The following is a 27,082-nucleotide window of genomic DNA, read 5'->3' as shown; positions in this document are numbered from 1 at the left end:
TTAAAGTGCCCTTGAGAAGTTTGAAATGCGCTTATAAATGTAAAATGGATGGGTATTATTATTAATAAAAACGTTATTCACCAATTTCAAAGAATTTCGTAAGTTATGGCGTGTGGTTTTACGTCCAGATGATTGTTTGAAGTAAGTGTTTTGACCTGCCGCAGTTGCCGTAGGTGCTTGATGACAACAAACATGGCGTCCTCAATGTCACTTGTGGGACTAAGTCGACTTTCTATGATCGGCGCCGCTTCTAAATTGTTCCTGAACCCACTCAGGTAAACATTACATCACTTGTGTGGTCATTTTACACCCGTTTGAGTTTCATTGGAGTGACTGTGAAAGACGTGCTACTTCTATTTGATGGAAAAAAGGCAACGTAGCACGGAGGTCGTGTGGATTTTTGGTCAATGGATAATAATAGACACTAAATGCCTCCATGTCATTCAAAATAAGCGATTGTTAGTTAAAACGTGGAAGCTAAACGTGTGAACTGAAACATTTAGATCACGATGTCAATATTTAGAACAACAATGTCCCCCTATGCACTTGCGGCTAGCCATCTGATTAGCTAATGCTAGATGATGTCAAACATTACGCAGAATTGATCAGCTCAAATTTTCTCTTCGGGAATAAACGTGCCCTGATAAGTTCTTAAATTTTTGTGACATGACTAGAACAACATGTATCTCGAGAAATGGGTTGTAAGAATATTGTTACTAACACTAACAGATCTACAAGGGGTGCAGTGGTCTAATGGGGGCCTTTTCCTTCAACAAAAATAATCATTTCAGCCTGCTATGTGGGAATTAAAATTATTTAAAATGTTGATTAGTTGCAATTTACCTAAAAAACAACCTGTCCTATTAATCTCTCTCTCCATCTCTCTCTCCATCTCTCTCTATCTGCTCATTGGATTTTTTTTATTTTTTTAATTGCCCAATTTACGTCACCTTAAAATAGATAAAGACAAATCTTAATTGAACTTTCTTTCTTTACACTATTGAAAAAGATAAATAAACAAATCTGATCATGTGATTAGATAGTTCTGTATATGACATACATGTATGTATTTCTAGTGATAAGTATTTATTTGTCCACCATGTCATAGTTTGGGACCATTCTCTAGTCAAACAGTAACTTAGTCATTGTAAGAAAACAATGCGTTGACCTCCGACTGTCCGCATGCTCTCCAGGGTGAGATTCCATTGATAACATCCATCCATCCATTTTCCGTACCGCTTATTCCTCATTAGGGTTGCGGTGGCGGGGCTGGATCCTATCCCAGCCGTCGTCGGGCACTAGCTGGGGGACACCCTGAATTGGTTGCCAGCCAATCGCAGGACACACAAAGACATACAACAGTCACTCCCGCAATTGCACCTAGGGACAATTTTGAAGTGTTCAAAGTGTTCAATCTGCCTGCCATGCATGTTTTTGGAATGTGGGAGGAAACTGGCGGACCCGGAGAAAAATCACACGGGCCCGGGGAGAACATGCAAACACCACACAGAGAGGCCGAACCGGCGACCTCTGCACTGTGAAGCCGGCGTGCTTACTACTCGACTACAGGGTGGCCCCATTGATAACATGTTTTCTCTACTTTAAAGTCGTTTTTGTACCTTTAACTGAGGATATGTAAAAAGCATATAACAGAGTAGGAATTTTTTCAGTTTCATAAAAATACTAGCACTGTAAAAATGTATGGATAGATGTCTATAAATGAATTTCAAACGTTGCGATCGCTTTATTACTCCTGATGGCAAAGCGGAGCGGCCTTGTAGTTGTCCAGAAGAATGACAATCTTGCAGGCACATTGCACATCGACAAAGAGCCTACACAGTCAGTTGACCGCAGTTAACACGAAGCGCGTCCTGTCATTAGGATGAGAGCCATACGAGGCTTGAAATTCACCAGACAGAAGTAATCGTCGACAGGGAGGGCATTCCCACGTTGTCACTTCATATTTTTAGATAGTCTGACTTGCATGATTGTCACTATGGCTTCTTCTTGTGCAATTTTGCATGTATTTTTCTCCATGTCTAACACGTATCTAATGGTTTTAGGTTTACAAGCACCTCCGCTCGCAGGCTGGCGGAGGGAGCTGGACGAGACACGCAGCTTATCACAGTAGATGAGAAACTGGTAAGGAATTCTGTCTTCGTTACAACGTGACGCAAACATTGACGTTTGTCTCATGCCCTGCTTTGCAACCGCACGATGCTTTCATCAGTGGCCAGAACAATCATGCTTTTGTGGAAGAACATGTTATAAACACTTCCCCGTCTATTGCCAAACAGCTCCTGGAATCAGTCAAAATTAGAAACAGTGTGAAATCCTGGCAAGCACTGTAATTATGATACGTTGACTTGCGTTGATGGATGTCAAGTGTCAAAGTTGAAGAATGACAACCAAATTTAAAAATGCTAAACTTTTATTGGATTGGACTAGATTTACCTTTATTAGTCTTGCAAAATTTACATTTCACAGCAGCAAAGTTATAAAAGGAAGAGGAAAGGAAAGGAAGAACTTGTCACGATTCGCGGGGTGGTGATGGTTGTGGATCCCAAATAAGCAGGCAGGAAGGAACAGCAGGTTGTATTTGACAAATTGTATTAAAATAATGTCAGCAGGAACAAAATCTAAAATATCAAAGTCATCCGAACAGAAATGTACAAAGTATTAAAGAAAACCATGAGTAAAAATCTGCCAAGATGAAACAAACCTGACTGGGAGACGCAAACACATACAATGACCTGACAACGAATGGTCGTGCCGGGAGTCCTTTTAACTGCCACTGATGAAGACGACCAACACCTGTACAACTGAGGGCGGGGCCGACAGCACTACCCGTTGGTCGCCAACCAGAACGTGACAGTCTGCCACTGATCGGAACGACCAGCACCTGTGCAGGTGGGGCCGACAGCGCCACCTGTTGGTCGCCGACCAGATCGTGACAGAAGTAGAAAAACAAAATACAGGAGGTGCTGGAAAGGCAGCCACTCTTGCGGTGCCATCTTGAAGTCAAAAGAACAAAAAAACGAAATAACAAATAATGTGACACAACAAAAAAGAGAGACAGTCATTCAATCTTTTGCACTTTCTGCACCCTCTTTATTGTATCAAACAGTTCTAGATGCATGTCTACTACAAGCAAAATGTTGAAAGCAAACACGAAGCTGTTGCATCCATTGACGAAAAGAGATTGTCTCACAGCTCCTGTCCCATGTAAATCTGCTTCAATTCCGAGCCGCGACAGTTCCACATACGCATCAGCGCTCTGCTCTCTTTCATTATTCAAAGTTATTGCAGTAATAATCATTCCTTTTCAAGCAGTTATCTTCTATTCTCCTCTACAAAAGTGACATTTTTTGTTGTAATGATAATTTGCCAGTAATGAATACAGACAGCAAAATGAGCAATGGGCAAACCCAACAACCATTTTCTATAAAGTGGAGCACTTGTCCTCATGAAAGGTCACTGCATAGCCCAAGCCTGATCAGGCTCGTCACTGAGTTGCAGGGAGAGAAAGAGCCATTTATACCTCTGAACAATATCTTGTCCACAGTCTGCAATGAATTTAATGTTCCAAGTTTTTGGAATGTGGAAAGAAGAAAACCAGGAGAAAAACCACAAGAACACACACAAATTCCTCACAAGGATGCCTGAGCCAAGATTCGAACCCCAAACCTCATAACTGTTTAATTTGACCATGACAGGCTATTTGATTCCAACACTGTAAATGAATTTGGAGCTAATGTAGCTTTTGTCCCATAATCCAGTTTGGGCCTTTGCTTTGCTTCACTTTGCCAATATATTTTACCCATGAACTTGCTCATATTTTCCAGCTTAAATTAATCTTGTAAAAACATCCCACACAATGAGTCTTTAGGGGCTTTGTTCATATTTGTCATATGAAGTAGTACAGTTGTTTTGTTAAACCCACTCCAATATGAACGATGTGCAAAACAAAAAAACAGTATATCTGAAATATGACGGAACCGCCAAAGCCACGAAAGACTGCTGCATAAAACACGCGCCAGCATGAAATTATTTCTTCTGTCAATTTTTTATTATTATTTTTGCAACAAGATGCTAACAGGAAGACGCAAATTCACTTTCACTTAGTATGGATCTTCTCCGGTGATTGTCTATGTGACAAGTCCAGTGATACCTCGGTTTACGAACCCCTTAGCTTATGAACTTTTCGGTTTACGAACGTGAAATGTATGAAAATTTTACCTTGGTATACGAACTTTACCTTGGCATACAAACTTTTTTTTATACACGGAACTGCCTCAATGAGTGATGTGTCGTTCATGAACTAGCCCGTTCTTTTAACAACAAAATGGCAACTGACTGTTTTTGTCCTTTATTCAACACCCCCAGTCTGCGGTTATAGAGTTTCAACTTTGATAGTTCAAAGGCAAAGTGTAGACTGCAAGGTTAAAATACCCCATCAATCAGGCTGCACAAACAACCCGCACAAGCCATCTGTACACTTGATGCAAAAAGCTATCAACCCAGCTAAACAGAACACAATTGATGAGGAACTAGATAAAATTATCACAGGGAAAGCACCTACAAGGGATCATTCCTCAAGATGGCTTGATGCTAATTTTTTATTTGTTAATTTTTTTCAAGAATTACCCGACACAATCAATGTTATTTTCAGCTGAAACAAGTCAGAAAAATACAAATCAAAATCAGCATAGTTAATTTGCTAAAGTTTATTTGAAAAACAACTATTAATTGCTTGATGGCAGTATTTCTTGATGTCGTGTTTACGTCAAAAATCACAAATCAATGGCGGTTGTACTGCACATGTCTCATCATCACTCAAGTTTTATTTGTACACTGGTAAGTGAATAAATGGCAGAATATGTTTATTCATGATTTTGTGTCCAAAATGTCTTGACTGAATCATGGTGGCTCATTTTGAGCTCAAACCTTAAAAATAAAAATAAAAAAAAAACACACCAAAAACAGACAAAATACAAAAACACTGAAAATTAATGTGTATTGTTATAACAATAACAATACATTTTATTTGTACTTCATCAACCTACAAGTCACCATAAAAACGGAAGCTAAATAGTTTTGTTGTTTGTACATTTTATCTCATCTCATTTTCTGTACCGCTTATTCCTCATTAGGGTCGCGGACATTTTATTTGTAAGTTATATTAAAAAACATGTACATCAACGGCAGCGGCATGATACCTTTTGTCATTAAACATAATCCAGAGAATTTTAAAGGGGAAGCCAACATGATTTTTTTTTCTTCACGGCAATGTTGTACAAACACGACATTCTGTTTAATATTGCATATGTGGAATATGATATGAGCAGCAAAATCCCCCTGTCCATTTTTATCGATCTCAGGTGGCGGCCATTTTCCTACATTCAGGCCAAATGAATGTGGCGGCCATTTTGCCACATTCAGGCTGAATGAATGTGGTGGCCATTTTGCCACATTCAGGCCAACTCAATGTGGCGGCCATTTTACTACATTCAGGCTTGGCCAAAAAAAACATGCAAATCAAACTTCTGAAGATGGAGGACACTGATTCGCGGTGGCGACCCCTTGAAGGCAAAAGCCGAAAGGAAAAGAAGGCAGACTGAATGTGGATGCATTTGTTTTCTCAGTGTGGTCATGCGACATTCAGAACCGTGATTGATCATAACCTGATGAACTGAAAATAGTACTTCAAAAATTGTATGTACTATTGTTAATGGTGTATATTTCTTCTGTTTCCCAAAGGGGGGAAAAAGGGTCAGTTGCTGTTGTGTTACGGTTGTTTAATGTTTAATATTCAGTACGGCATTTTGTTCCAAGCACAGCTGGAGGCGTTTTATAGACAAAGATGTATCATATTGTAGACTGTTTTTCAACAAATCCGAGATGGACCGTTTTGTCCTCAAGCAGATTGTGCTGCTCTTTAGTGGTGTGACTGTTAAAGCCATTAAAAATGAGATAAAAGATAACAAATAGAGGGTGTTTTTGGTAAGAACGAGGGAGTATGTTGGAGGGCTTGTTTTTAGGATTTGCTGGGCCAGTGGAGGGAGGGGGGTGTTGGTGGGCCTCGGTGCTGTGTGTGGGCAGTGTCAGTGTGCTTTTGTTCCTCACCAAAAGCTGACCATACTGGCAGACAAACCTTTGGCTGGGTGGAGTGTCTGTCTCTGTCCTCTCAGTGGGGGCTACTGAGAGGAACAGCGGAGAGGAGAAGAAGAAGGAAAAAAAAGAGGGCCTCCAAAAAAAAAACGAGGAGGGGGTGCTGGTGGTGAAAGAAAAGAAGCTTGGAAAAAAGTTTGTGAGACACCCTGAGACTCCCGAAGAAAAGACAGTGGCCACTTTAGTGCTGTCGGCCACAGAGGTCCCTTTGTGGACCGACGGTGACGACGGCGGGAAGAACTCCAACACTTGCTCAAACGGGCCCAAAAAGAGAGGCCCTCAGCTGTTTGCGGGACAGTCGGTGCCCCCCGCACCCCACCCGTCTCACATGGGAGAGGCTAATGGGAGCGCTCTCCATTTTGGCCATTCAGACTATGTCAGCACGCTAGTCATTCATCCGGACGTTAATATGTGCGAATTACTTTCTGCTTCGACCAGTCAGAGGTCTCGGTCGGTCCGCCGAGATGTTACGTTGGGTTTGCACGCGGTCTCCATCCCGAGCAGAAAAAAAATGCTGCGTTGTGGTTGCCAACCTTTGTGAATCACCTCTTTTAGATGAACTTGCATATTGGCCCCCCGGCAAAACCCTAGTCTTTGGGTGACATTCGGTATCTTGCCCATCGATCCCAAACAAAACGCTGCTTACAGGAACTCGGATCTGCGGTTTGTGTAGTACTCATCTCCATTACAGAAGGATTGGGAGGTTCGGGGGAGGGTAAGCTAGGGGGGCGAGTCTCCTGGAGCTCAGGATTTTGTAAGAGTTTAGAAAGAATACTGAGATGGGGAGGGGGGGAATAATTACTTCTTGGATTCTGTGTGGCTAGGAAGCTCCTGTTGTTACAGTTTTGGGAGCTAAGGTGTGGTCTTCCATCTGAAGCGTTAAAATTGCGGCGACTTGTTTTTTTTCAAGTTCTTGTTCTGAAACGGATTCGTGTAATTCCGCCCCCTTTAGTTGGAGAGCGTAAATTTTACCTCCCCGTCTTCATCTGTTTCTCATCGGGCAGTTCAGACCGTCTTGTCACTCGTCAATGAAAGACATGTGTCCGCACACACATCAATGACATTCTTTGTGTTGTAGAAACAAACTATACCGTGAGATTTATTGGGACAGCAACAATTCATAACTTATATCATACATTTTGCAATGAAATAAAAACAATTCTTTCCCCTAAATAGTTTTCTTGATATCAATTAAGTGAAATGTCCCTACCCCGGTCAAGGATGACGCCTCGTACTGATATCCAAAACGTTTATTGTGGAACACTGTGAAAACTAAAAGACATTTAAAACAACAATCGACATTTCTCCAATATGTTCGACAAGACATACAATAACTAAGGAATTGATGAAAAGGTTTCTTCAGCCGTCATCTGTACTTCTTTGTCGGACGTTTCGCTCCTCACCCGTAATGCTTTGTCTGCAAACTAAAATTGTGCTGGTAGCTCTGGCTCTATACATATATATCCCTGATGGACAGAGGTGGCAGTGCCAGACATCTGAGGAGGTTCACATAGAAACATTGAACACCTTTACAAACCAACAAGCCCAAATAAATTAGACTTTTGTTGTCATGGCAACCAATGACAAAATTGGCCCCAGTTACATGAAAAATACTTTCAGTTGGGGTAAATGACAATATCTGCCCATCGCGGTGAGTCTTTTCCATAGAATGTTTCACAGTTTGACGTGCTTCTGAACACAGTGGCGGAAAAAAAATGCCTCAATTGATACCCTGCCAAAAGTAAGGAAGGAGCGGGGGTGGGGGGCCCCTGCGTGATGGACCGGCGGTGCCCAGAGCTGTTCTCTAGACTGCCCATGCCGACCTGCTTTTGTTTGTAATTACTGTTTGATTAAGCATGCTGGGCAGCTCCCAGCGTCCGGCTGGCAGGCCACTGATACACAGCTTTTACACGGAATGTCTGCGACCTCCCGTCACTTGTGGCCCAACCTTCCCGCTTTACTTTCTCGCCCCTTTGGCAGAGATCATTGACACCCTCCGCCCCCCAGTCTAGGAAAGTGCATCAAATGAAGCGCTAATCCACCGGCGATTTGTTCGAGTAGTTGAAGTTAGCCGCGGCAAAAGTAAGCTCCCTTTTCACCCGCATGTAAAGACGACACCATCATCTTAAAAGTGCTTGTGAAGCCTTGTTATAGAGTTCTTGAAAGGCACTTGGGTTTTACAAGAGAGTGGAGACGGGTCAGCGGTGGCGAGTCGGGGAGGAAAATATGTGCTCAAGCACGAAACTAGCTTGTCTGTTTGCCGCGTAGAACGGCGAGGTTTCTTAACTCATTAATTGCCATTCCCGAATTTATTCTGGAATTGAAAATATGACGCAATTCCCGAATTTGTTCGCCTTTTGTTTTTTCATGCTTGGGTGCCGATAAAGCGCTTGCAATGGCCTCTGGCAATGTTTTTTAGCTTTTCCACAAGGCAGCATTTGCCTTTTTTCCATGTTACGGCTTTGTTACAGCTTCAGCTCTTGAAGCGCTATAAAAACCAATATGTATGTATTGCAATGTATTTTGGACAGACACCCTCATTTCCAGCTCATATAACTCCGGACCCATGTAATTTAGGAATTAACACTTTATTTTGTGATGCAAGAAGAGAGTCTAAGGTTTCTAACGCTGTGTTGAATGTTTATGTAGTCCTAAAACTCAATATTCTGTGGATTCTGGAATTCAAGTGACACTGACAAAAAGAGTGGACACATTTTTGCACGTCTGGCAGTGAATGAGTTAATTGGGGAAATATTTACTTTCTCCTAACATTTATAGGAAACTATTTTCCGGGTTGCAAACATCCCGTCCAAGCTAAAGAGTTGCGGTTTAAGTTGCGGTTTAAACTATTCAGTAATTTCAGTAGTTCAGTAAGCCTCAAATGTTCCTGCTTCCCCTTTAGTCGCGTGGCAAAAGCGCCAATGTAGCTAGCAGTTGTTTTAGATCAGGGTTGTCAAAGCCACATTGTAGTTATGGTTTCCTCTCAGGGCTGTTATGAATTTCAGGAAGCCATTAGAATGTTTCATCTCCTCCACATATTACATCTGGAGTGCACAAAAACTTCATGAATAACTGGTTTTCAACGACTGTTATTGTGGTTTACATACGACAATTTTAAATTTTGGTTCAGACTTTAGCAAGCATCATGGAATTTCACAAGTTTGATTTGCTTTCATGGGCAGAATAAAATGATGCGTCGGGCCAGATTTGGCCCCGGGGCCTTGACTTTGTCACCTGTGCTTTTGATGTTCGCTGCAAAGCGGCCATCGAGGACATGTTTAACTGAACTGATCTGATTGTGAGAAAGCTGTCTTGTTATGAAATCCATTGACAGCTCCAAGATGCGTCCAATTATCATCGTCCTAATTGTGTCACAACCAATCGCGCTTTTGCTTCGTTCGTATGGCATCGGGAAGGTTTTGGACGGCGTTGTTATTACTTCTGCCAACGGCTGTTCTCATTGGTGCGAGTGAGGCTGCCGGCGCCTTCAGAACACTTTGATCCAAAAGATGGAGTGGCCCTGTGTTTTATGTACCATATTTTCTGCATTATAAGGCACAACTTCAATGAATGACATATTTTGAAATTTTTGCCTATATAAGGCACACTACATTATGCAATTTTATGAGCTCAAAAATATTCCAGGGTTTTATCAGAGTATCACATTACAATAAAAAAAATAATTTTCAGAGATGACCAATCTTCTTGAAAATTTCCATAGTGTTTTTTTTAATAATTTGGCATTAAAATTTTATTAAATATTATATTATGAATTAATAATAACAATAACAATAATAATGATGATAATAATTATAATAATAATAATAACAAGTATTATTATTATTATTATTATTATTATTATTATTATTATTATTATTATTATTATTATTATTATTACTTCTACAGGGGAAATGGAGTCGGCAGCTGCTGATAGTAGTTGTGAGACCTGTTGCAGGTCAATATTACCGTATTTTCCCATGTATAGGAATGGTCTATTTTCAAACATTTTCCATATATAAGGCGCACCAGACTATAAGGCGTACCATCAATGAATAAAAAAGCTTTTACAAATATAATACATAAAATATTTCCAAATATAAGGCACACCACATTATAAGGCACAACAGTCGCGGCTGGGGTTACGCACTACTTCTACCGGGGGAAATTGAGTCAGTGGCTGCTGACAGCAGTTGTGAGACCAGTTGTGGCTCAATATGACTTCATATATAATGCACACCTGTGTATAAGGTACAGGGCCATCTTTTAAAGAAAATCTAGGCTTTTGGTTGCGCCTTATACATCCTAAAATACGGTACTTCACATCTAAGGCACAGGGTCATCTTTTGAAGAAAATGAAGGCTTTTAGGTGCACCTTATAGTCTGGAAAATATGGTAACCTGATTTTTCCGAATTAGGCGCACCATAGCCATCTACTCGGAAGCGCAAACTACAAATAGAAACGCCTTCAGTGGAGATAACATCATTCTTGTGTCGCTCAAGAGCATCTCATCTCCAACACCTTTGTACATACCCATTCATAATATAAAAATGTATTTCTTGTCCACTCAAGAGGCAGAATTACGATAAAACCGCCTCACAGGCGGAGCTCCATTTAGCCCATCCAGTTTAAGTATGCAATAACAGGGGTGTATAATTCTCCGAGCCTGTCGAGCCCCAGTTTGCGACACCAGACCCAACCTCAACACCACCCCTTCGCCCCCACCCCAGACAAGTGAAGTGTGTTTTGTCTGGTTGCACTCTCGAAAAGAACGTGAAAAAAAATGTCAGCTGTGTCTGCGGATGTGGGATGTCTTTGAAGGGCCTTATTATGCATCATCCGCTAAATAGTACTTCATTCATTGACACTCTCGAAATGAAGCCTCTTAAGAGTAGTCCTCAGCCCTTGTCAGTGTTGATTAGTTTTATAGAAAGTTAGAAAAGTGTTGTTTCGGCAGAGCCAATAAAAACCTTGCATGCTTCTTTTAGTTCATAACCACAGGATAGACCTTCTCTTGGACGCAATCGAGTTCGGTGATTTTTTAAACCTTTTTGGGGACAGCGTGTTACTCCAGTGGACAGGGTGTTATGGTGTTATCAGGTTACAGGGTTCATGTGAAATGAAAAACTTTTTATTAAATCTCTATTCTGGCTACTTCACTTGGAAATTTGACAGAGAGGACAAAAAAATAATGTATCACTGTTAAATTTTTTGGAAGACTCCAAACTACAGACAGTCCGGTAGGATTAATGAGTGACAAATTCTAATAGGCGGTTCCATTTCGGATCGCGTTTCAGGTATTTAGCCTCGTGAAGCTGTCATTCCGAACATGTTTAAGCAGCTTTTTTTTTAAATCGGTTGCCGTCCAATGTTGGCAAATCACTTGCTCTGGATGGATCTGCGTTATTTCGCAAAAGATGGATGTCATTTTGTAATGTTGGCAGAAACTCACCACATCTGTCCAAAAGAACACTTGAAGCGAGTTTGGGATGGGATGCTACGCAGCAGACATGAGACCCACAAAGACTCGGTCCATCCGGCCTTTTCCATCTTGACGGTATGCGTAACGTGAGATCTGAGATGACCCTCGCGCCAGCTGCTTCTTGACCGTCGCCATACATGAGGCCAGCAACTTGAGATTTGTTTCTATGTCCGATCGGTAATTGGCACACTTTATTTTTTTGGGGGGAGGCACTTCAAAGATGCGGCAAAGGTGGGAACCGGCGGAGCTTGTTGAGTGAGGGTCTCGGTCTGGGTGCTGCTGGGATAGCGTGGTGGGGGGGCGCCAGAGGGGGTTAAGGGTGATGTGTTTGTGCTTTCAACACATGCTGACTCAACATAATTCAGCTCCGCTGACCTCCGCGACCTCTCTAGGGGCTGCCGAGCTGCAGCTTTGTCTTGCGGAAGTTTGCGCTATAATAGCCCGAGCGTACGACCGACGTGTCGTAGCTGTCATGGCATCTGCTGCCAATGGAGACGTTTTGTCACATAACCAGACACCATCGGTCATACGCTATGTAGTCAGCGTAAAAATAAGTGTCGGCATATTTTAATGAACACCGTTTTTTTTCTTTGTCAGGTAGTGTCAAGAATCAAGATAGCTCAATTAGCATGACCTCGCTGGAGCAGTAGGTTAGGATGCTAATGCTAACTGTTAACTCATTCGCTGCCATTTCTGAATGTATTCAAGAATTGAAAAGTGTGACGTGGAGCGCCACTCCCGAATTTGTTTGGGTTTTATTTTTTCTTGCGGGGGTGCAGATAAAGCGCTTGTCAGACCTCTGTCAATGTTTTTCCCTTCCACTAGGGGGCAGCATTTGCCTTTTGTTCATGTTAGCGCTTTGTGACAGCTTTACCTGTTAAAGCGCCATATAAACCAATATGTATGTATTGTATTGTATTGTATTATGTACAGCCGCCCCATTTCAAGTTCAGCTACCTCCAGACCCATATAACTTAGGAATTAACTCTTTTTTCTGATGAAAGAAGAGAGTCTAAGGTTTCTAACGCTGTATTGAATGTTTAAGTAGTCCAACAACTAAATATTCCGTGGGTCCTCCAATTTGAGTGAAAATGCCAAAACCCCTGGCACTCGAGCGGAGACATTTTTGCACATCGTCTGGCAGTGAATGAGTTAAAAACATTTTTTTATTATTTCCAATTTTATCTGTGGTTTAGTTGTTCTTGTGTTTGTTAACGTAGTACAAAGGTGTCAAAGTCAAGGCCCAAATCTAACTTGTGAAATTCCATGATGCTTGCTAATGTCCGAACCAAAATTTCGAATTGTCGTATGTAATCCACAATAACAGTCATTATTTTTTACATCAAATTTGAAAACTAGTTATTCATTAATTTGTTATGCATTTTATATGTAATATGTTGAGGGGATTAAACATTCTAATGGCTTCCCCAAATTCAAAATGGCCGCCAAGAGGAAACATAACTACAGTGTGGCTCACAGCAAAAAATGAGTTTGCCACCCTTGATGTAAAGTATTATTATTATGATAATTATTATTATGAATAATTGGGTAGGGAAATATATATGACCTGTAAATAGACCAGTGCGTAAAAAAAATGCTATTTTGTGCACGCTTGATCCCGAGATGCTTGCTAAACTCAAGTCCACCACGCTAACTGTGCGCATCCACCACCTGGCTCGGTTGCGTGCAGATGATTTTCCAATAATTGAGCCGTCAAGGAACAAAACAAACAGATGTGAGTTTTCTTTTTATGGTTTGTTATAAGACTAAAATAATTTTCTTCTTTTCAATAGCCGCGAGGGGAGTATCAAGTATTCGCCCCGACGAAAGCGAGGCTAAGCGAACCAACAGTAACGGCGCAGAGGACGCGCCGCTCCCAGCGCTAGGCAATGTTCCACCAAAACTCCGTGAGGTCTTTTGGTATTAACTGCTAGTCCTTATCCCCCTCATACGCCCCCCGCATCCCTCACACGTTTTCTCCCGTCATCCAACTTGGCCGCTCGCGATCTCAGATGAATTGCAGAGCACGTTTTCTTGGATGTCATTCATCAGAAATATTTGCGAGCCACTTTTCTTTCCATTTACGTTTAGCCACAAAAATCCTTAAAATGTCCCCTTACTTATTTTATTTTTATTTTTTCAAAGTAGATCTGCAAATGAAATCAGCAAGAATGTCCAGAGCAGATATCACCAAGGAGGCAAAAGCGGGTTTGAATTTCCACTGTCCAAAATGTGGGAAACGCTCGGCAGGAAATGTGAACAATTTTGTGTAAATCATTCAAACAAAATGGACACCGCGTTGGCCCGAGGACACTTTGTGTCCATCACACATACACAACCGTCCATCCTTTGGCCAAACTTCCTTAGCCGTCCCTTTGATAGTTTTACTTTCAAGGTCATTCATTCATTCATTCATTCATTCATTCATTCATTACATTCAAGGACATTAACTCATTTACTGCCATTCACAAATTTATTCGGGAATTGAAAATATGACGTAGAGCGGCATTCCTGAATTTGTTCGGGTTTTTGTTTTTTTTCACGTCAGGCATCGTCATCAACTCGAATACCTGAATATTCAGCGCGACTCTTACAACCGATGTCACTTTTTTGTTTACTAACTGACATCAGAAAAACGTTTTATAGCATCTAAAATACCCAAAACACGCAGTATGATATTTTATTCAAATGCAAAACACCAATAAAATGACTTAAAGTGTCCAAAATCCGCAAAAAATTGAGCTGCGAATTGGGCATTTTCAGAAAGTCCCGCCCCCAGTTCGTGACGTCACGCCATTGGTGAAGAATCAAAACAATGGCTTCAGATTCGGAGAATATGCTTTCTTGTTACACATCCAGTTATGAATATGATTCAAATAGTTCTGAAGAGGAAAGCATACATGTTTGCAATCGATTAAAGAATTTATTCCGTGCCATTTTGAGGCAACATTGGGGGGGGGAAATATCTCACCCAAAAAGAGGCACAAAATGGCCACCGAGCTGTTGTGAAAAATGAAACAGCCCGTTTCCACAGGCTGATAAATTCCTTCCATTGAGCTTGGACGCCCTCTTCTGGCAGCTTTTGCGTGCGACACGAGGTTTTCAGACCAAACAAGTACAGCAAAATACATTGACGTGATGGAAGGACTGCTACAATGTGTCTTTTTTTCGGTCAGGGGCGTTCCTTTAGTGACGTCACGTACGGACTCGTCACCAACTCAAAAACAAGACTTCCTGATTATTCAGCGCGAGCCTTAAAATGTAAAATATAGCTATATGCTGTGGAATCTTATTAAAATACGCTCCGTAGAAGTCATTTGAACTGATTTTACAAATTATGGACACAACTTGTCCAGGGGCGTCAGTTGTTCTTTAAAAGGAGGTGGAAGTCATCCAAGTGCAAAATAACAAAATGCTCTAGTGGACAAAAAAATCCATCTTGAGTTCCAAAATCTTTGAATTCATGGCTACTTGGAGCATTTAAAAAAGCCCACTTGTTGATTATTTTTGCTTCAACCTGGAATTTGATAACAAATTGTCAAAACACAGAGGAAAATATCTGCGCCGCCCAAATTGAGCGGCGTTGATGCCATCGGCCCCCAGCAGGCTTTCAGCATTTAGGGGCGGGGGGTACCGGCTTTCAGCATCTTTGGGCGGCCAAGCTCCCCGTGCTCTTTATTTGGCACGGAGCCTGGAGGTGTCACAAATACCGACACGCTTTCACGTGACGGAGACTTGAGCACCCCAACACCCCGCTTTTAAGCTCCACATTCTGGCCAGGTATTATCGGGTCCCGTGAAGGCTCTGTGAATAGTGTCAAACTTGATCGCTCTCATTTTGCTTCCTGTACGTGGCAGAAGAGAAAAAAAAGTGCCCACCGTGCGGGTTTTTCCTCTCTTTTTTTTGTAAAGCCTGCCGCCTAAGTCCTCCTGGGAACGCGGCGCATTCCAACCACAATCGTTCCCTTTTGTGAATCCCAGTATTGTGGCCCGTAGAGTGCTGGGCCGACAACCTCGTGAGTGCTCGGTCTCATGTGTGCAAGGCATAGTCCGAGTCTAGACTGCTACTTGTGCTTACGCTGGGACCCATAATGAGCTCCCAGTGTTTCTAGTGTCTTTGTTTTGACACATCCTACCACCGCCTTCCGTCAAGGACCTTTTTGGAGTGAGATGTGATTCGAGTAATCTGTATGAGGATGAAACCACTTACCGGACTGCTTTGCTCGCATCTTCCCGATTTATTTATTCATTTTTTGGTACAAATACAGTGACTAACAATCATACCCACAATGACATGCAGTCCTGATTGAGACGTAACCCCCCAAATCAATATGCGGCTTGGTAATGATGATAGTAGTGTGGACCACTGGATTGTATAATAATACCAGTGACGTGCGGTGAGGTTCACCGTTGGTGAGGCACTGACGTCATCACAGTCAGATTTACAAACATGAAGTCTACAGAGTAGCTTATTCACCATTTGATTGGCAACAGTTAACATGTTTTGTTTAAAATGTCATGTCAGCATTCTTTATATAAACTGTAGCATAGAAAAAAAGAATTTAAGAAAACGTGATTATCGTGTTACCTTTACTAATAAATGAAGTCCATGCACCGCTCCTTCTGAAGAAAGGCATCGATAACTTCTTTGGAGAAGCCTTCCTTATCTTTCTTCAGTTTCTTTCTTCAAGTCTCTCTATTTCTTTCAATTTAGATATGTAATCCTCCATTCTGAAAATAAGGCTAAGCAACACGAAAAAATGACTGGATGGTTGCACTTAACTTGCTCACTGTTTACTGTAGTTTGCTCTCACTAATTCTATTATTCAGCAGCCGAGGAGGCGCAAGAATCTCTGTAATCACCAGCGCCCCCTGTCATGCGGCAGGAGAACTGTGTGCCTCACCTATGCACACAGTTTTGATCAAAATAAAATAAAATAAACACTGTAGTACAGTGTTTATAATGTACAGTGACTCTACATTATATACACCAGCTAAAGTGTAGAAATTTACTTCATATACTAAAAGTTTTTGAACACTATAATAGCGATATGCAGATGGACAGCAATGCCGTCTCACTGCAGAGCAAGCCAGCACAGTTAGCATAGTATTTGAACGGTAATTGACAATTGAGCGATTTTGAAAAAAAATCCAAAAATGGTGAAGTTAAATGGAAAAGAACTTTAAAGTACAAATCAATAAATAAATATAACTGTTTAATTGATTTTTTCATTTGATATTTCAAGATGACAGGTGAGGCACTGCCTCCCCTGACTGCACGTCACTGAATAATACCGTATTTTCTCGTGTAAAAGGTGCACCAGAGTATAAGGTGCACCCCCAATGAATGTTGGATTTTCAAACTTTTTCCATAGATAAGGCGCACTATCAATGAATAAAAAAGTTTTCCAAATATAATATACTGTATAAGTACATAAAGGTTTTCCAAATATAATATAAAATATATTGTTTCCAAATATAATTTACACCACATTACAGTGCATTATAGTAGAGGCTGGGGTTAGGCGGATTGTGCTACATGATATCTATTAATTACCAAATGTAATGAAAGGAAGTTCCTCATGCAAATGTATTTTCAAAATAAAAGTATTCCATTTTACATTTTATTTCATCTAAAGTATTTTTAAAAATATTTTATTTTACAACTTTTATGCCTGTAAGAGTTGTTTTGGAAGCAGTAAACGAAGGACACTGAAATGATTACCGTATTTTCTGGTGTCTAAGGCGCACTGGAGTATAAGGCACACCCCAATGAAGGGTGTATTTTCGAACTTTTTATCAGATATAAAGCGCACCGGACTTCAATGAATGAAAAAAGTTTTCCAAATATAATAATGAAATAGATAAAAGTTGTCCAAGTAAAAGGCACACCACATTATAAGGTTATGCACTACTTCATATATGGTAGCGTAATCGAGTCGGTGGGTGCTGATAGTAGTTGCGCGACCTGTTGTGGCTCAATATGACTTCACATATAAGGTCCAACTGTGTATAAGGAGCAGGGTCATCTTTTGATGAAAATCAAGGATTTTAATGTAGTGTGTCTTGTATTTGAAAAATCTTTATATATTATATTTGGAACATTGTTTTTATTCATTGAACGGGCACCTTATAGTCTGGTGCGCCTTATAGCCCAGCAACGCTGTTGATCTCCACAGCGTGTTTGCGATGCATTTGGTAGAATAAAAGATAGTGCTTCTTGTTTAGATCTGTAACGTTCCGAACGAGGCAGAAAGCAGCCGACTCGTCGGAACTAAATTTAATGTCTGGATCCCCAAGTAAGCGACAGAGACAGAGGTCCGTGCAGGATGATTTCTTAAGAGACAACACAAAGCGCTGGTCCCAAAAAGAGGACCAGGGGAATAATCAAAAATAAAGAATACCAAACACGATGAGAGGGGGGGGCAACGGGAAACCCGACCCGCAAAGCAACTCGCAGGTGCAGAAAAGGTACAATCCCGAAACGATTACGGGGTCTGTGTGCGGGGGGTGGGAGGGAGGGGCTCGGACCGAGCACCGATGATATTGAAAGTCCTGGGTAATACAAAGTACAAATACAAGTTGACAGGGGGAGGTCGGCTCAAGTGGGTGGGATCGCCGCGACGCAAACGCTGCGTCGGGCTTACGGTCGGCGCCTCGACAGGTGACCTCTTCTGGCTTGTCCGTTAGCAGGGTGAGCGTTTTTTGGACAGCTCGCATGCGTGGGAAGCCGTGCGTATTTGGGTTAGCAGAAAGCCTGTGCACCGACTCTGTAATAAAGATTGATAATACAAAATATAAAATGATTAAAATGACACTAAAAGTTATAAGATTTAAAAATGAACTGTCAACATTTTGGCATATAACAGTATTCAATAGAAAACGCTTAAAAACGACAGATTGACATTGTATTCTATCCTGTCGTATAAACCTTGCGTCAGCCATTTTGAATGCATTTCGATTTACGACTGTTTTTGTCGGAACGGAACCCGGTCGTAACTCGGATGTTACCTGTATATGGAAAAAGTTTGAAAATACACCATTCATTGGGAGTGCACCTTATACTTCGGTACGCCTTATACACTGTAAAATACTGTATATATTTTTCTTGGAGCCTTCTGGTACGCGTGTACAATTGCTACTAAATACATCCCCTGGGAAACCTTTCCAAGCATGTTTGGTTTTCTTTAGTAACTTTCTATTTGCTTCCAAAAGAAGAGAAAAAAAAAGAAACAGAACATGGGCGCCTTAATTTAGTTGCACTTTCACACTGTCTTGGGTGTTCTTGTGTCATCAGCCATCCGCCGCCGCGCTCCCTGCGGGTGAAGAGAACATGTTTTTCTCTTCTGGGCGACACGCAGGAATTGTTAAGGTTAAGTAGACGGGGCAGACGGAAATAATTACCGAGTACTTGTGAATTCTTCTCCCTCTTTTCTCCCCCCTTTGCGTTGCTTTCAATGCGCAGATCTTGTTTATGATGACATGGAGTCGCGGCAGGGCTGCGCCGGATATTTTTGTCGGCGGGCGGTGGGACCTGTCATTTGTGCCAAGCTTCAATAGGGTTGGAAGCTCTTTTGCCGCAGCATAGACGGGCTTTTGTGTGCGAGGTTCAAGCAAAGCGACCCACCTCCCTTTCACCCCCCCACCCCACCCCACCTTCCTCCTCTCGACAAATCAAGCGGCGGATGACAGACAATGATGAAAATTTGATTCTTTGAAGTTGTAATGGCCATTGAAATGTGTAAAATTCTCCAATTGAAAGGGGGTGTAAGGGTGGGGTGGGTGGGCTCAGTCTTGGGTGGCTGCTGCCGGCGCGATGGGAGGTTCCTCTGGGTTTTGTCGCCCATTTCTCATCGCTTGTTTGCTAATTCCGTCAAGAATTGGACCCAATTCTTGATAGCGTTTGAAGCGGTACCACTTGCTCAGGAATATCCAACCCCCTAGATTTCACCCCCCCCTACCTTAACTATCCCGTCTTGTTGTCACCGTGGCCTGCCTGCTTTTGGTGTGAATAAGTCCTGTCACTATGCAATCATTTTAGAAATGACAATTCCATTGATCCATCACTCCATTTATTTTGCTTTCATGTATACCAGTTTTTTACTCTTATTACAGTTTATGAAATAATTATTTGTGTCTATTTTGTATTATTTACTGAGTAAAAATAAATAAATAAATACATACATGCGATATCCTATGACGGGAAGGGTGTGATCTTGTGCTTGCTAACCTTTTTGAAACCGATTCACTTCCGCGTCTGGTCTTTGTTTTCCAAAATTGTGATAGTCTTATTTTCATGAAACGCCAAAGAGAATCAATCCGCTTGCATGGCAGACCGCAGAAATTCAGACGATTACTCTTAGGAGGCTGACATCACACAATCTGGATTGTTGTTTTTTTTTTATTTAAACAATGGCTCCCCATTCTTAAAATAGTCGGCGATTAATGTGATCAGTTGTCAATTCCTGACTCTTAAGTTTTCACTTCGTCCAACTTGACCCCCTTTGAAGAACAACCGACACCATTTTTTTGTTTCCGAACTGACATCAGAAAAATGTTTTATAACATCTAAAATACCCAAAACACGCAGGCTGATATTTTTAATCAAATGCAAAACACCAATAAAAGTGACTTAAAGTGTCCCAAAATTACTTCAAAATGACCCCGGAAATTGCGAGTTTCAGAAGGTCCCGCCCTCTTGTTCGTGACATCACGCCAGGACGTCTTCGCCTTGCTGTAGAATCAAAACAATGGCTTGAGATTCGAAGAAGATGCTTTCTTGTTACTCATGCAGTTATGAATATGATTTAAATAGTTCTGAAGAGGAAAGCATAAATGTTTGCAATCGATTAAAGAAGTACTTGCGTATCAATTCGAGCCATCAGGACTCCAATGTAGCGTCCCAGAAAATGCACAAGATGGCGCCCAAGCTCTGTTGATAATGGGCTGATTTGTCTGCTGGGAATTTGTGTCAACTAGAATCAACTAACAGTGAAGTCTCGTTATATCGATATTCTCGGGAGTCTGAAAAAATATCGATATAACCGGACTATCGATATATCCGATCCTGCGGCATGTAAATTTTCTCCTTGCGTTCATAGAAATAGTATCGTAATAAGCAGTACTATCGATATAACCGATATCGATATAACGAGACTTTACTGTAGTAGTCTTGGTGCAACACACAATGATTCACCATTGTGTTATTTATGTGTTTTCGGCAACGGGAAACCCGACCCGCAAAGCAACTCGCAGGTGCAGAAAAGGTACAATCCCGAAACGATTACGGGGTCTGTGTGCGGGGGGTGGGAGGGAGGGGCTCGGACCGAGCACCGATGATATTGAAAGTCCTGGGTAATACAAAGTACAAATACAAGTTGACAGGGGGAGGTCGGCTCAAGTGGGTGGGATCGCCGCGACGCAAACGCTGCGTCGGGCTTACGGTCGGCGCCTCGACAGGTGACCTCTTCTGGCTTGTCCGTTAGCAGGGTGAGCGTTTTTTGGACAGCTCGCATGCGTGGGAAGCCGTGCGTATTTGGGTTAGCAGAAAGCCTGTGCACCGACTCTGTAATAAAGATTGATAATACAAAATATAAAATGATTAAAATGACACTAAAAGTTATAAGATTTAAAAATGAACTGTCAACATTTTGGCATATAACAGTATTCAATAGAAAACGCTTAAAAACGACAGATTGACATTGTATTCTATCCTGTCGTATAAACCTTGCGTCAGCCATTTTGAATGCATTTCGATTTACGACTGTTTTTGTCGGAACGGAACCCGGTCGTAACTCGGATGTTACCTGTATATGGAAAAAGTTTGAAAATACACCATTCATTGGGAGTGCACCTTATACTTCGGTACGCCTTATACACTGTAAAATACTGTATATATTTTTCTTGGAGCCTTCTGGTACGCGTGTACAATTGCTACTAAATACATCCCCTGGGAAACCTTTCCAAGCATGTTTGGTTTTCTTTAGTAACTTTCTATTTGCTTCCAAAAGAAGAGAAAAAAAAAGAAACAGAACATGGGCGCCTTAATTTAGTTGCACTTTCACACTGTCTTGGGTGTTCTTGTGTCATCAGCCATCCGCCGCCGCGCTCCCTGCGGGTGAAGAGAACATGTTTTTCTCTTCTGGGCGACACGCAGGAATTGTTAAGGTTAAGTAGACGGGGCAGACGGAAATAATTACCGAGTACTTGTGAATTCTTCTCCCTCTTTTCTCCCCCCTTTGCGTTGCTTTCAATGCGCAGATCTTGTTTATGATGACATGGAGTCGCGGCAGGGCTGCGCCGGATATTTTTGTCGGCGGGCGGTGGGACCTGTCATTTGTGCCAAGCTTCAATAGGGTTGGAAGCTCTTTTGCCGCAGCATAGACGGGCTTTTGTGTGCGAGGTTCAAGCAAAGCGACCCACCTCCCTTTCACCCCCCCACCCCACCCCACCTTCCTCCTCTCGACAAATCAAGCGGCGGATGACAGACAATGATGAAAATTTGATTCTTTGAAGTTGTAATGGCCATTGAAATGTGTAAAATTCTCCAATTGAAAGGGGGTGTAAGGGTGGGGTGGGTGGGCTCAGTCTTGGGTGGCTGCTGCCGGCGCGATGGGAGGTTCCTCTGGGTTTTGTCGCCCATTTCTCATCGCTTGTTTGCTAATTCCGTCAAGAATTGGACCCAATTCTTGATAGCGTTTGAAGCGGTACCACTTGCTCAGGAATATCCAACCCCCTAGATTTCACCCCCCCCTACCTTAACTATCCCGTCTTGTTGTCACAGTGGCCTGCCTGCTTTTGGTGTGAATAAGTCCTGTCACTATGCAATCATTTTAGAAATGACAATTCCATTGATCCATCACTCCATTTATTTTGCTTTCATGTATACCAGTTTTTTACTCTTATTACAGTTTATGAAATAATTATTTGTGTCTATTTTGTATTATTTACTGAGTAAAAATAAATAAATAAATACATACATGCGATATCCTATGACGGGAAGGGTGTGATCTTGTGCTTGCTAACCTTTTTGAAACCGATTCACTTCCGCGTCTGGTCTTTGTTTTCCAAAATTAAAGCAGATGTTTGTGATAGTCTTATTTTCATGAAACGCCAAAGAGAATCAATCCGCTTGCATGGCAGACCGCAGAAATTCAGACGATTACTCTTAGGAGGCTGACATCACACAATCTGGATTGTTGTTTTTTTTTTATTTAAACAATGGCTCCCCATTCTTAAAATAGTCGGCGATTAATGTGATCAGTTGTCAATTCCTGACTCTTAAGTTTTCACTTCGTCCAACTTGACCCCCTTTGAAGAACAACCGACACCATTTTTTTTGTTTCCTAACTGACATCAGAAAAATGTTTTATAACATCTAAAATACCCAAAACACGCAGGCTGATATTTTTAATCAAATGCAAAACACCAATAAAAGTGACTTAAAGTGTCCCAAAATTACTTCAAAATGACCCCGGAAATTGCGAGTTTCAGAAGGTCCCGCCCTCTTGTTCGTGACATCACGCCAGGACGTCTTCGCCTTGCTGTAGAATCAAAACAATGGCTTGAGATTCGAAGAAGATGCTTTCTTGTTACTCATGCAGTTATGAATATGATTTAAATAGTTCTGAAGAGGAAAGCATAAATGTTTGCAATCGATTAAAGAAGTACTTGCGTATCAATTCGAGCCATCAGGACTCCAATGTAGCGTCCCAGAAAATGCACAAGATGGCGCCCAAGCTCTGTTGATAATGGGCTGATTTGTCTGCTGGGAATTTGTGTCAACTAGAATCAACTAACAGTGAAGTCTCGTTATATCGATATTCTCGGGAGTCTGAAAAAATATCGATATAACCGGACTATCGATATATCCGATCCTGCGGCATGTAAATTTTCTCCTTGCGTTCATAGAAATAGTATCGTAATAAGCAGTACTATCGATATAACCGATATCGATATAACGAGACTTTACTGTAGTAGTCTTGGTGCAACACACAATGATTCACCATTGTGTTATTTATGTGTTTTCCTTCTAATTTCGCCATCACCACGGATCCACACGAAGTTTTACGACCAAACAAAGTATCCAAAATGCATTGTGTGTCGATTTCTCAGTCAGGGGCGTTCCTGACGTGACGTCACGTCAGGCATCGTCATCAACTCGAAAACAAGACTTCCTGAATATTCAGCGCGAGTCTTAAAACGTAAAATATAGCTATATGCGGTGGAATCTTTGTAAAATACGATCAGTAGAAGTCATTTGAAGTGATTTTACAAATTATGGACACAACTTGTCCGGAGGCGTCGGTTGTCATTGAAGAGAACTTTGCAGCGGGCTATAGGAACTCGGATCCAGGACAAATGTACTTTCATAGCACTTTTCATAGTACTTTCATAGCACTTTTTCTTCAATCACTTTTTAGTTAAAAAAGTATTCATGTATTCTAATCATTTTGGTGGAAAGGCTCGATGGGATATTCTGGGCACGGATGCCCTCAAAAAAAGCGATTTATTTATCTATGTGTGGATATATTTCTACATGTATTGATTTATTTATATATTTCTTTGTTGCTGATTTATGGAGTTAGTTAATTAGTTTTCTTTATTTATTTGTGGATGTATTTATGGATGTATTTATTTATTGTTTGTTGCGTGTTTATTCAATTATTTATTTAGTTATTTAGTTTTATTTTTTTAGCTATGGATGTATTTATGCATTTATTTATTGATATTTGTGTTTTATCTATTTATTTAGTTGTGGATGTATTTATGTATATATTGATTTTTTTATTTCTTGTTTTTTGCGTGTTTATTCAATTATTTAATTAGTTGGTTTTATTTATTTGTAGTTATTTATTGATTTTATATATTGTTTGTTGCGGATTTATTTATTCAATTATTTATTTAGTTAGTTGCTTTTATTTATGTATATATTTGTGGATGTATTTATTGATTTATATATTTATGGTTTGTTGCGTGTTTATTTATTCAATTATTTATTTCATTAGTTGGTTTTATTTATTTGTGGATGTATTTATGCCTTTATTTAAATATTAGTTTTTGCTTGTTTATTTATATGGTTCATTAATTAGTTTTATTTATTTATTTATTTACGGATCCATATTTTGTATTTATTTATTGTTTGTTGCGTATTTATTTATTTATTTAGTTGGTTTTGTTTATTTATTTATGTACAGTATATATATACAGTTTATCACGTGATCCGGGTGCATGAAAGGGTTAAAGATCATTTGTGCCTTTTGTGCTTGCCAGGACATCACCACGGTGACGGGCGTCCCGGAGGAGCACGTGAAAAGCCGCAAAGTTCACATCTTTGTGCCCGCCAAAACCGCCATGCAGTCGGGAGTGAACGGCACCAAGAAGTGGAAGATGGACTTTGACACCAGGGAGCGTTGGGAGAACCAGCTGATGGGCTGGGCCTCATCGTACGAAGCGTTCTTTCACGATTTTTGTCAAAAAAATTCACGTACAAGTTTCTTGATTTACTTTTTGTTTGGTTTTGTTACGCAGTGCCGATCCATTATCCAACATGGTGCTGTCATTCTCCTCCAAGGAAGACGCCATTGCCTTTGCGGAAAAAAATGGTAATTAGGTTTCAGCCTATTAAATTTTACATCCATGTGTGGCTCAGTATACTGCGACGGCAAAGGACCCAAAAATGTCCCATACTGATCGCTACATGCGGACCAAAGGGGTGCCCGGCGGGGATGATGAAGGCGACTACGCCGTGTTGCCTTTCTCTTTTCTCTTCAATTCATCAAAATGTCCTTATTGTAAAAGAGATCTAGGTATGGAAAATCTTGATAAGGATGAACTAACCCACCTATTGCAGCAAAATGTCAGCGTAGCTTCAGTTTTTGTTATTAATCTTTTGCAAAAAAACCAAAGCACTAATTCCAATAGGAAATCATGTAAAACCAACCAATCCGCTTCAAACACAGCAAATTATGAATAGAAAATCCATTTTATCATTCTTCACGTGTATGAGTATTCCCACAAACTTCCCTGAGTGTTGCCCGGAACACATTTAGCAACTTCGGACATGCACACGGGCGGCTATATTGCTAACTATCGCACATACCAAGAAACTTACGAACGTAAATTAGCTGATCTAGAAAACAAATCTAAAGACCATTATGTCAAAGTAGAACTTATAATTGAATGTCAATTTATGACGCAAATCTAATTGGCCCAAGTTTGTTACTTTTAACTCATTCGCTGCCATTCCCGAATTTATCCGGGAATTGGAAAGTGTGACGTCGAGCGCCTTTCCCGAATGTCTTCAGATTGTGATTTTTCTTGTAGGGCGTACTGATAAAGCGCTGGTCAGAACTCTGGCATTGTTTTTCCCTTCCACGAGGTGGCAGCATTTTCCCTTTGTCCATGTTAGCGCTTTGTTACAGCTAAAGCTGTTGTTAAAGCGCTATAGAAGTCAATATGTATTGTATTCTGTACAGCCGCCCCCATGTCAAGCTCAGATAACACCAAACACATATAATTTAGGAATAAACTTTTTTTTCTGATGAAAGAAGAGAGTTTAGGTTTATTATGCTGCATTGAATGTTTATGTAGTCCTAAAACTCAATAGTCTGTGGGTCCTGCAATTTGAGTGAAAATGACAAAAACCCTGGCACTGGAGTGGACACATTTTTGCACATCGTCTGGCAGTGAATTTAGCACGCAGGTCATTTATAACCATAAATCTAATTTATCTAGTCTCGATGGTTAACCATGATCACACAATGTGCACTAATAAGTAATGGAAAATATGGCATTAAATTTCTGGTCACGTGACTGGATGACAGCAGTCAGTCCGTCGCCATTCGCAGTTGGAAGCCATGCAAGGCAAACTTCGCTGACCACCGCTCACGCTGATGTTTTTTGCCCTCCAGGTTGGAGCTACCACATCACCGACAAACGGACCCCGAAGCCTCGCACCAAATCCTACGGCGCCAACTTCTCTTGGGATAAGAGGACCAGAAGGTCCGCTAAGTAAACCCGAGAAGCATCTGTTAAGTCACCGTGACCTTCTGTTGTCTCGCCTGTACAATTCTTGTCAATAAAAACTTCATCACACGCTTTCAACCAAAACCGTGCCGTCATTATTGCTTTCGTTTTTCAAACATTCACCTCATTACCGACTTCCTAATGTTTCACATTTGATTCATGAAGTGTTTGCGGCGTGAGGAGGCTTGTGTAACAAAGACCCGACATATTAGTCCAATCACAACCTGTTTAAACGGCGCGGTAAATATATGTGTTGGCTCGACCTGCTGTGTTTTTCTGGCCGACATTTTGTTTCCATCTGCCTTCGATTGAAGTTTTGTTTTTCTTTCCTGAGATGATGGTTAAACCTCAATGACCACAAAATGTACAGAGTTGTATTGCGTTTATGAAAAACCAGAGAAAGAG

General features: G+C 41.1%; 1 protein-coding gene across 1 annotated transcript; it reads left to right on the top strand.

Moving 5' to 3' along the window:
- The first annotated feature begins 165 nt into the window (after positions 1–165).
- On the top strand, positions 166–26,761 carry ndufs4 (NADH:ubiquinone oxidoreductase subunit S4). The gene is made up of 5 exons (XM_088995464.1): positions 166–275; positions 2,064–2,142; positions 24,923–25,095; positions 25,181–25,254; positions 26,563–26,761. Exons 1-5 carry the CDS (start codon positions 181–183, stop codon positions 26,664–26,666), a joined length of 525 nt encoding a protein of 174 aa, XP_088851590.1. The 5' UTR covers positions 166–180; the 3' UTR covers positions 26,667–26,761.
- The last annotated feature ends 321 nt before the right edge of the window (positions 26,762–27,082 follow it).

The sequence above is a fragment of the Hippocampus bargibanti genome, linkage group LG04, assembly GCF_051943395.1.
Source record: "Hippocampus bargibanti isolate YZ-2025 linkage group LG04, ASM5194339v1, whole genome shotgun sequence".
NCBI lineage: Eukaryota > Metazoa > Chordata > Actinopteri > Syngnathiformes > Syngnathidae > Hippocampus > Hippocampus bargibanti.
Note: the sequence above shows the minus strand (reverse complement) of the source record. Positions and strands in the feature narration are given on the sequence as shown.